General features: G+C 37.6%; 1 protein-coding gene across 1 annotated transcript; it reads left to right on the forward strand.

Moving 5' to 3' along the window:
• The first annotated feature begins 2,594 nt into the window (after window positions 1–2,594).
• LOC145492101 (sodium/potassium-transporting ATPase subunit beta-1-like) lies at window positions 2,595–10,276 on the forward strand. The gene is made up of 6 exons (XM_081471429.1): window positions 2,595–2,788; window positions 2,942–3,079; window positions 4,601–4,681; window positions 5,896–6,080; window positions 7,304–7,381; window positions 7,892–10,276. Exons 1-6 carry the CDS (start codon window positions 2,644–2,646, stop codon window positions 8,114–8,116), a joined length of 852 nt encoding a protein of 283 aa, XP_081327555.1. The 5' UTR covers window positions 2,595–2,643; the 3' UTR covers window positions 8,117–10,276.
• Window positions 10,277–11,899: the final 1,623 nt, after the last annotated feature.

The raw sequence follows: 11,899 nt of genomic DNA on the forward strand, positions 1-11,899 counted from the left end.
CTGCGGCAAGGAGTCCTAAACGGTAATAAAAGTTAGATTGACTTTTATTTTCTCCTATCTTCCAAGTCGCTGTACACGGTACAACTGAATGGGTCGACCGGCCAGTTTTATCAAGATCGTGCACCACCAACCTTTTCCCGCCCTGGTTCCATATACATTTTATTTTATTATTATTATAATTTTTCATAAAGCTGACGACTTCTAGAAAAAAATGATAAAATAAAACTGTGCATCGAAATAGACAAATCAGAGAGTCTTCTTGCGTTACTTTCCTGAATAGCGAATGGTCCAAACGTGATATTTGGAAACGGACACACGACCCTCCTAGCCCCATAATTTTTGGTTCCGCTCTAAGACCCTAACATATAGATTTAGGCCAGCCTAAAAGCGTAGCTCCTGGGCCTGGTTGTTCAGAACGAAATTGACCCAGGAAAAGGTAGAATTTTGATTTGAGTTTTGTAACTTTGCGTTGAGGTTTTCTGTATATTGTTTGGCCTTCTGTTTTGAGTTTTAATAATCACTATATACACAAAACAAAGCAGCAAAAAACGTTTGTATAGAAGAAAAAGTTACAATTTGGTTAACTTTTAATAACTTAAATAATAACTTTTTAATCCTGGATTAGTGTTAACCGGCTTCCAAACAATCTTGCTCTGTTTTCAACAAGTTAACCTGAGACGAGCCCGCGATCCAATCAAAACCAGCACTTGGTCAGCGGTCAACTTCAAAAAAACACGCTGCCTGAGCTGTAAACTTGAGCCCGCGATATGGTCACGTGATACTGGTTAGCGGATACCTTGATTTGACAGGTGTTAATTGATCATAACATGGATGTCCAATATCAAAGAAGTACACGGTAAACCAAGGCTGCATGTCTCTGTCAACCTATTATTTGGAGTATGGCCGCCATGTTGCGCGACTCCGTCGTTGTCGCCGCCGTCGCCGTCGTGCGTACGCGCCCACGAGCAATACCGCTTGCCATGATAACCATGAGAAAATAAACTCATGGGTTTCCTTTTCTTTCCTATATGAGTCTGGGGCTCCGCTTGGCTTCGGGCCGCCGGAGCTCTGCTATAAATGCTACTTGTTATAAGGGGAAAGGACTTTATACTTTATACCCTGGGACGTTCCCTGAGGCAGTATCGTCTGTTCAGATGGCGTTTTTCATGATCAGGCTTCACTTTAATTATTTTATCGTATTCAGTTATAAATATCAACCTGCGTTTTATCACAAGTGTCTGTTATAGTAGGTTGGCAGAAAATAGGCGACATTAAAAACCGCAATAGCTGTACTGAAAAGTTATGACGTACTTTGAAAATACACGTGAATACAACGAATGTACACGTGCACACTTAAATTATAGAGGACTCTGAGCTAAGAGGGTTGTAACTCATATCTACAAGAAAGAGGTGTCTGGTCATCGAAGGTCTGTTTGAGACAAACTGATCGTGAAATTCGAAACGTGCGACAAAATAGTTGAGGTGACTCCTAGAAGAAAAGACACATTCTTAAGAGCCGACGAAAAGTCATTAATTTAACGGACTGAAAGACATAATTCAGATGATTAAGTCATATAGGGCCAATAAGTTAACTCTCGCTGGATACTGGTCGATAACACCCAGTGGCAATCTCCTTTCACTTCGTCATTCCGATAAATCGCGTCATTTAGATTATATCTGTAAGACAACAGTAAAAATCACATCATTGTAGGGTCGCGCTGAGCACTGATCGATTTTATACTATGGCAGTACAACCCCGGTTGGGGACGTAATTTTCACTGTGATTCGATATGGTTCATATTAACATTTAACTCGCGTTAGGTGGGTAAAAAGAAATAGATTGCAATGAACTGATATGATAACAGCAGTCAAATGTGCCTTGGCCCGATCTCACTTCACGGTTTCGCAATTGAACCGTACATGTATAGAATTAACGCTATGTAAATTAATCCCCATTATCATTGTAGCACTCCAAGCATCTCCAATTCATTGAAATATATAATGTGCCAAGCCACGTGAAAGCCAATGTGCAAAAATATTGGCAACCTTTGTCTGAAAGAATTTTGCCTCTAGCCAGTATACTAAACTGTGAGTAAAAGTCAAGTGCTCGCCATATTTGACATTCACGCTGATAATATTAGCAACATTTTTGGCTTTAAACACGTCACTGCCACACAGAACATTTTCGGACGCGTTAAGTCACTTGATAGAGTGGAAGATATAAAATACTATATTGTGTTAGTGCAACATAAGAAAGAAATACTCCATTAAAGAGAAGTAAAGTAAAGTAAAAGTAAAGTAAAAGCTTTATTAATGTGTCAATGTATTTAGTTTTCACAACTAATTGGGGACACAACAAAAAAAAAAAGGTCGCCAGTTTCTTTCTACAACAGCGGACGATTACATAAATAACACGAAAATGCTATGTAAAACGTTACCATGCATACACTGAAGGAGCCTCTGGATTTGAGCTCCTAATTTCGGCGGACACTTGTCGAAAGGGCCAATAACACTCAACACTCAAGCTGATATTCAGCGAAAAGACTGCCAGCCTCCCGTCCCTGGGGATTACTCTGACTCGGTGCCCTGAAAAGGAGAGGTCACGTGCTCCTTGCCGGTGTTTCGCGTGGTGAGGCTTGCAAGATGGCGTACGCTAAACAAGGCCAAGAAGGAAAGACAAGACTTGAACGTTTTCAGGATACCGCCCGAGATTTTGGGCACTTCATTTACAACAAAGATGGCGAAAACGGGGAAGTGCAAGTTATGGGTAGAAATGGCAAGAGCTGGGGTAAGTGTCTTTAGATCTTGCATAAAGTTTACTTCGAGGAGAATTGTACAATGCTCGATGTTGGTTGTTGGCAGATTTGTTAATGAAATACACCACAAACTGTAGCTTTTAGTTTTTAAAATGAGGTTTATTTCCTCTCTTTTTCTATTTCAGCGAAGATCCTGGTTTTCTTCTTCATCTTCTATGGCTGTTTGGCGGCGTTTTTCGCCTCTATGCTGACTATATTCATGACCACGGTACCAGCTCGAGAAGAAGGCCCGAAGATGACAAGATATTTAGCGGGAAAGCCAGGTTTCTTTTTATTTCTCTGTTTATTTTGTAGTTTTCGTAAAGCATTAGTGAGTAGATCGTATCTCGGCTACGCTTTTCAAGGTCAAAACAGAAAGAACTGTAATTAAATGTGCGCCGACTTACCTCTTTCAGTATGCATGTGGTTTCACATTCATTAGCAATTCAAATAAAGAAACGAACCTCACGTTGAGTAGTTTCGTCGTAAATATTTTTACCAAGGAGATCATAGCTTTCTTTAAATTTTTTGTTAATTTCACCGAAATATTCCAATTCTTTTACCTTAAATTCACTTTTACAGGGAGAACAAATCTTGAAATATGATTCCTCCGTTTTTGACTCGAACATGCTTGGATCAATTTCGAGCTCGTTTAATTCCAAACCCACTGAAGCGGTTGACATTTAATTTGCATTTGCAAGCTTAAATGTAAACTTTAAATGAGTGGAAAAAAGAGTTGATGGTGAAAGTATGTCAACTGCTTTAAGAATTCTGTTCCATTTTACTTGATCTTCCATGCAAAACAGTGTATAAGAAATAAGCGAGGGGTGGGTCCCAAAATTTTGGTGGTCTGTAGCTTTCGTCCAATCTTGTTTATTGAACATCAATGAAGTTTTGTAGCTTAAAATTTCAGGTGTTAAAACGGAGCAGTTTTCGTGATTGCCCGAAAAGTACGTTTAATACATTTAATTAGAACAGCTTCGTGTATATTGTTGACATGGACTAATATGATTCAGCAAGTTTGTTTTGTATTTGCATGAAGTATGATATTGTTCATGTTCAATCGTATTGATTTTGCGCTTGATTTGTTGTACAGAAGCGTCACCTGTTGAGAGCTTAATTGACATTCAAATACTTGAACCTAGAAAAAGGTCCTCAAATTTAGTCAGAATGCCTATACGAATACACCGGCTACCTCTTTGTCATTGAATAAAGTGCTTTTTAAGATTTTTTTTAACAGTGATTTAGTTTTACTTTTTTAGATGCATTCATGCATACAGAAGGGTATTATTACAGTTTATATATGCATTTTAATTTCACTGACTCTTGATTGAACAGCATGAAGTTTGAAAAATATGAAACTCCAGCTTGAATGATATAATCAAATTATAAAATCACAACCAACCATTCTATTGTGCTACCCAAATATGAGTTCTGCTATATTCTCAAACAGAAATTTTGAAAAGGTTTTAGTAATTTGCAGCAGTAAGAATGTTGATGTGGTAGCCTTAAAATGTTAAAGTTGGTTTGAAAACAGATAGCAGTGGTTTTTATGAGAGACTTTGCTGGTCTTTCTCTTAAAAACTATGGCAGCCATGTCTTCATAGCTAATGTAGCACTTTTAGCTACTGTGGGAATGGCGAAACACATCTTTCAGGACCTCACAAATAAAAATTTGCATTAAGATTAATGCTCTTCTTTGTGACATCTTTGTACATGTAGGTAGCATCATTGGTGGTTATGATTTTATGACATTGTGAGCAATACTATCCATAACTAAATGTTTTTTTGTTTTTTTTTCACAGGCCTCATTGCCCTTCCAGCGGAAATAGTCACAGATGCAAAAGTTAGTGACATTGTCAGTTCAATCAACAACTTTTTGAAGCGTAAGTTTAATTTTTTTGGTACTGGTTAACAACGCATGTTTTGCCTTTCTCCTATCAAATGTTTGACTAAAAAAGTTAGGACTTGCCTGTAATTTGGGTATTTTTTTAAAGTAAAGTTCTGGTTTAAAACCAAATCAAGACTGTAAGCTCATATTGTAGCAACAAAGCACAACAATTCTTGTATGCTGAATGTGAGATCTCATTATTGTGTGCCATGTAACAATACTAGTTGTCAGTAGAGCTGAGAGTAATTTTAAGGAAATTGTTCACTTGGGATATTGATTTGCTGATACAGGATTTACAGTGACCTTATGGATTGTACTTTGTACTTTAGGTCAGACTTCAGGTCTGGGTATTAGTAGTAGCCTGGCACGCGCCTCTAACCACCCAGGATTGGATTTCGTAAAGTTCGACTAAGCTAACCTAGTATTAGCGAGAATTTTTATTTCATTTTTAGAACTTTTTGGTGAGGTTTTCTGTTTATATTGCTTGTTGTTCTGTCTGGAGGGTGAATAATCACAAACTGCATGGAACATAAGCAGGGGAAAACGTTTTATACAGGAAAAAATTAATACTTTGGATTAAAAGAGCTAGGTCTCATTTCGCATCTTGAAAGGTTTAGCCTAAATTTTTCATGTTCATTGTTTTAAACCCTGTCAATCTTCTCCATCCTTAACCAATGATTCCTTTTCCTTTATGGTTTACAATTATCTCGTAAGTGCTTTTGTATCTTAGTAAACTAAACAAAATTACCTTCAATTTTAAGGTAATTTTGGATGTGGCCAAAATAATCTAAAATACCCTGACGGAGCTGCTTTAATCCTGAGTTGGCATTAACCGGCATTCAAACAACCTGGCCCAGTAGTATAAATGGGTACTGGCAAATTTTTTGGATGTCAAAATGCAACACTTGGGGCTAACTTGTAAAGTATTGGCATCCCATGCAGCAGATGCAATATTTGTAGTTGCTCCATCTGACAAAAACAGAGATATGCCTCAGGGATGTGAGCCGGTCTGGTCAGAGTTCTGACTAATTTATATAAACTGAATGTTTTGCAATCAGTAAGGCAAAATAACATGTGGAGTTTGTTAATACTATCTTGATGTACAATGTACAAGCAGTACAGAATTCTCAAATCTATTTGTTCCCAGTAGCAACTTACATTATGAAGGCCTGTGGTTTCAACAAGAGAGCATTATTTTCTCTTTTTTAGCTTATAAAAAAGCTGCAGAAAATCAGGATGACAAGTACCAGAACTGTACTGAGGACGAGCGTGTAAAGGGTTCCAAGCCTTGTATCATGGACCTGACTGCACTTGGTGAATGCTATGACAATAGCTCGGACTTTCAATATGGTTATGATGAAGGAAAGCCGTGCATCTTTATGAAGCTGAACAGGGTTAGTTCCACTTTTTTTGTATTAATTAGTTTGATATTAATAGGGTTAAAAAATGGCTCTTGTCTTCTCTATTCGACCTAGGACATCAAAGTCTATGACAAATGTGGAAAATGGCAGATAAGTAACTGTCCCGAGAACAGGATAGTGCATTATTTTCTGGCAAAATAAGAACATTCTAGAACATTTTTGTGGGTTGGAGTTTTAAGGGTTATCAACATAACTGTTGGGTGATTCCAGATAATATCCATACCCTACCATGGGTGGCATGAACATTTTAATCCCCCCCCCCCCCCCCCGTGCTTTCTGAAATTCCAAAATGCTCTACCCCCGTGCCCTCCAGATTCCAAAATCGATAACACCTCCTCCCCTCTGGAATCTCCAATTTTTTTCAGACCCTTTGGAATTCCTGTTTGACCTCATAAAACTTCTAACTAACGGGAAACTTGTGCTTCCCCCACACCCCTCCCCCCTCCAAGAAAATTCTGCTCACAATTTTCGGTCAAGCAAACAAGCAACTCAAGTTTGTCAAGGTTTAGTGAAGTACACCGTAGCTTTCCCTCCTAAGTATTATCTTTGAGTTGAGTAAAGCTTTTTGTTTTCCATTCATTAGCTTTATATTTTCAGAAGAGTAGATCATATTGATACCAGTGGAAGACAAAAGTAAAGTTCATGATGTGCCATCACATGCCATGTTGAAAATTTTGTTCATTGAGTAACTGCTGACCACTAGTAATACAGCCCACAAATCTGTCAGGCGTTCCATTTGGTAACAAGAGACTGGTGCAATTTTTTCACACACAACAAGATCGTTACTCTACTGTTTTAAATCGGAAAGAAACATAGACATATTTTATGTTTGGAATTCCAAACTGCATTACCCCCCCCCCCCCCCTCTCCCGCAGAATTCCAAGATGCTGCCCGTGGTATGGGTAATATAATATTAATGTGATATAAACTTCAATAGATTCATTCTCTCAAAGGTTTTTCAGAAACTATTTACAATAATGATAAAAAAAAAATGCTCTCTGGTATAAAAGATGCTACCAAAATGTCGTGATATAAAACCTTGAGTCAATTAAGGCTATGTCTTTAGGGATTTAATTTCCTAATTATCCTATGGGCCGTATGAATATTTTCTGGAATCATCCATTTTGTGTAGTGATTGTACGTTATTGTTTTGTTTTTTGTTTTGTTTTCATTGTCAGTATTATTTACTCTTGTAGGTATACAACTGGGCCCCAGAACCTAATGATGGCAAAGATTATGTAGAACTCTCCTGCAAATTTGAAGAGGGCAGCAGTGTAAGTTATGCTTCTATCAATTTTTTGAAAAGTTTGTGTACAATGAAAGAAATTCTAGTGACAACTTTTGCAAGCATCACAACAGGCTGAATCTTGTTAGTTGTGACTTACATTGTATACATAGTCAACTGTATTCTTTTGTTGTGCTGTTGTAACTAACGTCAGATGTCTTATCTGGTAGTTACTGTATCTAATTTCTAATGGGAAGGAATTTTTAATGAGTTTGATATTTATGTTCATGTCAGATTTTTTTGAGAGTTTTAAACTACACCAATTGCAGGACTTGCATGCACCTTGAAAGTTCTTGAATTTGAAAATCAAAATTCTAGACTTTGAAAGTTTTATAAAGTACATTGGGTCCTTCAAAACTGAAGAAGATGTTGGAACTGAGTTAAATTAAATTCACCACACATAAGAAGAACTTCTAGACTTCGACTTGAACAAGACTGGTGGGTACCTGAGTATCTCATGTCCCATACTGATATTTTTCCCTTTCTTGTATTTTTTTAGGATGCGCTATCAATTCTGCCAACAGACAAGCCCGGCTTTCCCGTAAATTTCTACCCATTTTTTTCGGAAGAAGCTTGGCTTGGACCAATTGCTGCCATCAAGGTCAACACCACATCTCCAGTCGTAGTTCTCTGTGAGGCCTTGGCCAAGAATATAGAGCTGTCAGAGACATACCGTCTTAATCGAGGTGCAACTGGAAGAGCAAGGATTGAAATTAAGCAGTAAAGAAACTTCGAATTGTGAAATGCAGAAACTGATTGCCTTAACTTTGTGCTTATTTAGTGATCCTATTTTCTTTGGTTTGTTTCACTTTTCTTTTTTAACTCTGCTTTATCCATATCTCATGTATCATCATCTCCATATGAGATGATGGACGAACACATTTTTTTTTCTGCTTACTTTGTGTAAGGTTTGGTCATATTTTTAAAGAAAACTTCTGGGAAGATTTGTTAATTAGGGCTGATTTAAAGGAATCTATGTTTCAAAGGTTTCTCGATTTTGAAGGCCATCTTTTAGTAGTCTTTGATTGGTTTCTGTGGATCACATTTGAACAGTTAACTGCACTGTCAATTAGATATCAATAAGTAGTGATTTCACTAGTTGTGTGAAGCATTTTCAAAAGTGAGTATTATTGTTTCTAAGAAAGGAATTTGTTGATTTTTCTGCAGTATAAGTAAGTCATCTGTTAGGTTCCTTTGTGGCTCCTGTTTGCATTATTTAATCACCTCATGATATTTGTTTTTAAAATGCCTTGAGTTCGCAGTGGGATAATCTGAAAGTGTCTGTGATTTTGAGAGTGGCAGGACGGTAGCTGTCATTTCCTTGGTGTCAGTAAATGAGTTGCTTTAGCTTGGTTTTGCCTTTGTTGAGGTTGCTCGTGTTTAAGGCCAACCATTGTAACAGCTTCTGGTTTTTTTTTTTTTAAATTAGATAAAAAAATTTTCAACAATAATAAATTTGTCAAGGTTTTTTTTAGACTTGATGTAAACATTATTCATGCACTCATGACTTAACAATTTATGGGAGTGTCTTTCTTCAATAATAGGTAATTAAAAGAAGCTCTCATTGTTTTATCAACACTGAATGAAGTCAGAGAGCAATTTGTAACTTTTCTCTTCAGTAAGGTAGTCGTGTGGTGTGTTATGGACATGAGCTCTCGGTAGGCCTTCGGTAGGATCTGCTCTGACACATGGCTACCAATTGAATCATAGAGAGATGTTTCCAAAAAAATTGGGTGTCAGCACAAATGCACACACACACTGCCATCAAGCAAAATGAGCTGTCTTAATTTTTGAATCTGTAGTGCTGGAGAGTTCAGTTTTTGTCACCATTATTGTGGTAACATTTATTTCTTGGTAGTTGTTATGTAACAAGATCCTGTAAAGGATCTTGATTGTCTTGAAACATTTAGAGCTTATTAGTATTAGATTGCATAGCTATTTTCCAAGGTCCTTTGCTGAACATGATACACTGTCTGTTTGGATTACTAAAGAATCTTGGAGTTTCCTTTTTAGTGGACGCAACCGTCCAAAATAACTATGGCATAAGTAATCAAGCACATTTTATAATCATTGATTAGTCTGTATTGATGTTACATAATTGTTATAAACTCTCCGCCTGCGGTAGTGTTGAAGGTTGATTTTATACATTGCTTCTGCTGTACATAGCTATTAAGTATTGGGAGTATTGCCAACCAGTTTCATCTGTTTAATCCTTTAAGCAGTAAATTTCACTTGGCCTCCATGTGAATTTAGGATAATTTGGCTTTTAGTAAATCTCTCATATATCAGGCATTTTGTTATCCTTTTCTGTCTACTTCCATTAATTTTGTCAAAACAGCCTATAAATAGGTGGTTGCTGCTAAGGACGAAACATTGTTGCACATAATATCTGGGACGGGTCTGCAATATATCAAATCAATTTGTTAATAAGGCACGTGCTGAATAGTTTAAATAGTAGTCAAGGAGACAAATTACTCAGTAGTGTTGATTATGGCTTGCACAGACTTACATTCTTGGTGGCCAGCACTAAATTGGATACTCTGTAGGTATGTGTAGTTAACATGCTTTTTTTCATCTTTTGATGTTTGCCAAAACTTAACATAAAGCGTAGCTGTTCATTGTTACTATTCCATAAACTTCTTAACCACAGAATAACATTTTTTTGCCAACACCCTAAAACTGAAACACTTCTGATATGTAAAGTTGTCGTTGCTCACCTATGAGTATCCAATTTAGGCATTACTAATCTTGGCTCCTTTGACAGGTCTTGTGCCATGGTCATTTTATTGGTGTATAATTTTCTGCAATGTCATTCTCTGTGATGTTTTCATTATGGCCTTGATGGCTTGTTGTGAAGGGTTTTATTAAAGCTGTTTTAAACTTACATGAAGTTGGTGATGGATGCCTTGGTGTTTAATTTTTTTGTTCTTATTCAGGGCTCAAAAAAACTTGAATTCCAGCTTGCCTTGGGGATGAGCAGCTCTCAAATTTTGCTTGCCCTGGCAAGTCTTAGTTCACTTTTTTTTTTTAATTTAGTTGGCAATCGCCATGAGAATTAAGATTTCTTGAATGAAAATTTCTTGCCCGGCAGGAAAATCTAGTTGCCCCGGATGACTGCACGGCACTTTTTTCGAGCCCTGCTTATCAGATGCAAAGTGACAAGCAGGCCCAGGTTATTTTCAGGGTGGATAATGCTAAACAACAAATTGATAATATTGCTATCAGTGGATAAGTATTGACAAAGCTATAACTGTACCATCCCATTTTCTGGACAGTGATTTATACATATCTTGCCAAAAGTGTAATTCAACCTGACCAGGCCTTGTAGTATTTATTTGCTCATGTGTTGGGAATTTTTCTGCAAGGTCCACAGGCTGCCGTGCTTGCTACCATTAATTTTCAGGTTACCTGAGTAGTCTGGCTGTTTTTGTACTTAAACATTTAGTGTCTGCCTACCCAACCACCCTTCCCCTTTGTCTGTCTCTTTGTCCTCTGGCTTCTTTTTTCTTGTGGTTAGTTCATTTCTCTTTCTCTTCTCTCTCCTCTGTTCCTTGATCATTAAGAGGTTTATGCTGTTGCTCAGTATCCATAGCAACTGTACAAGTAATTCCCCGCGGTCACATTCAGTGAGATTTCACCTCATCTCTTAGAGAAGGCAATCTTCACGGCCACCCAATTTTTCAGTTTCTGAGTGAAATCCTGGTTCACTCTACCCTGGGTACGAGAGGTTATTTCCCGCTCATGCAACGGGACAACTGATACCGGAAACTGCGCATTAAGTCTTCACAGTACTTCTCAGTACAAAATTCCTGTTGTACTTTAATAGAAGTCCCGGGTTCGAGTTCGCTCTGACCACTACCTGGATTTGTTTCACGGTAGCCCCAAGAATCCTCGGCCACGCTTGTAGGGTCCTTGTAAATAGCCAACTGGTTTGCCCCCGGCCATTTGGAATTCTTAACAAGCTATTTTCAGTAAAAATTATTTGTTTCAATTGTTTGCTTGGCCCAGCTAGCCTTCAGGTGCTATTAACACTGCCGAGGGTAAATAAAGGTTATTTAAATTTTTATTTCATTTCTCTCTTTTTTTTATTTATTTATTTTGGCCTCCCGAAGACCGAATCGGATCATTGGAGGCAAGAATTAGCGCAGAAGTAGTCAGCAAGGCCATTTTCGTCCTTAGAGTTCGCAATGCTTATGGTCACTCCCAGAACGATTTTAGTGAGTTCTCGATTCGCATGCAATCGCTCAAATCTGATTGGCCGAGAATTGGATGAGGTTCGGATTAATCCTAACCCCATTGGAAATGAATACTTGCGTGGTTGAAAAATATATAACGCTTAGGGGTTCCACTGACGAATTTTGACAGTTTATACGTATAAAGACACCTCTTTAGATACGTTTCGTATATAGAGTATATAAGCCACATTTAAACAGGAAAATGGAATTAGATGGAACAATCTTTTCTCTTTTTTTGTACGACGTGGTTAAAGGCAGGCAATATCACTCAT

Source organism: Orbicella franksi, chromosome 7 (genome assembly GCF_964199315.1).
Source record: "Orbicella franksi chromosome 7, jaOrbFran1.1, whole genome shotgun sequence".
In the NCBI taxonomy this organism is placed as follows: domain Eukaryota; kingdom Metazoa; phylum Cnidaria; class Anthozoa; order Scleractinia; family Merulinidae; genus Orbicella; species Orbicella franksi.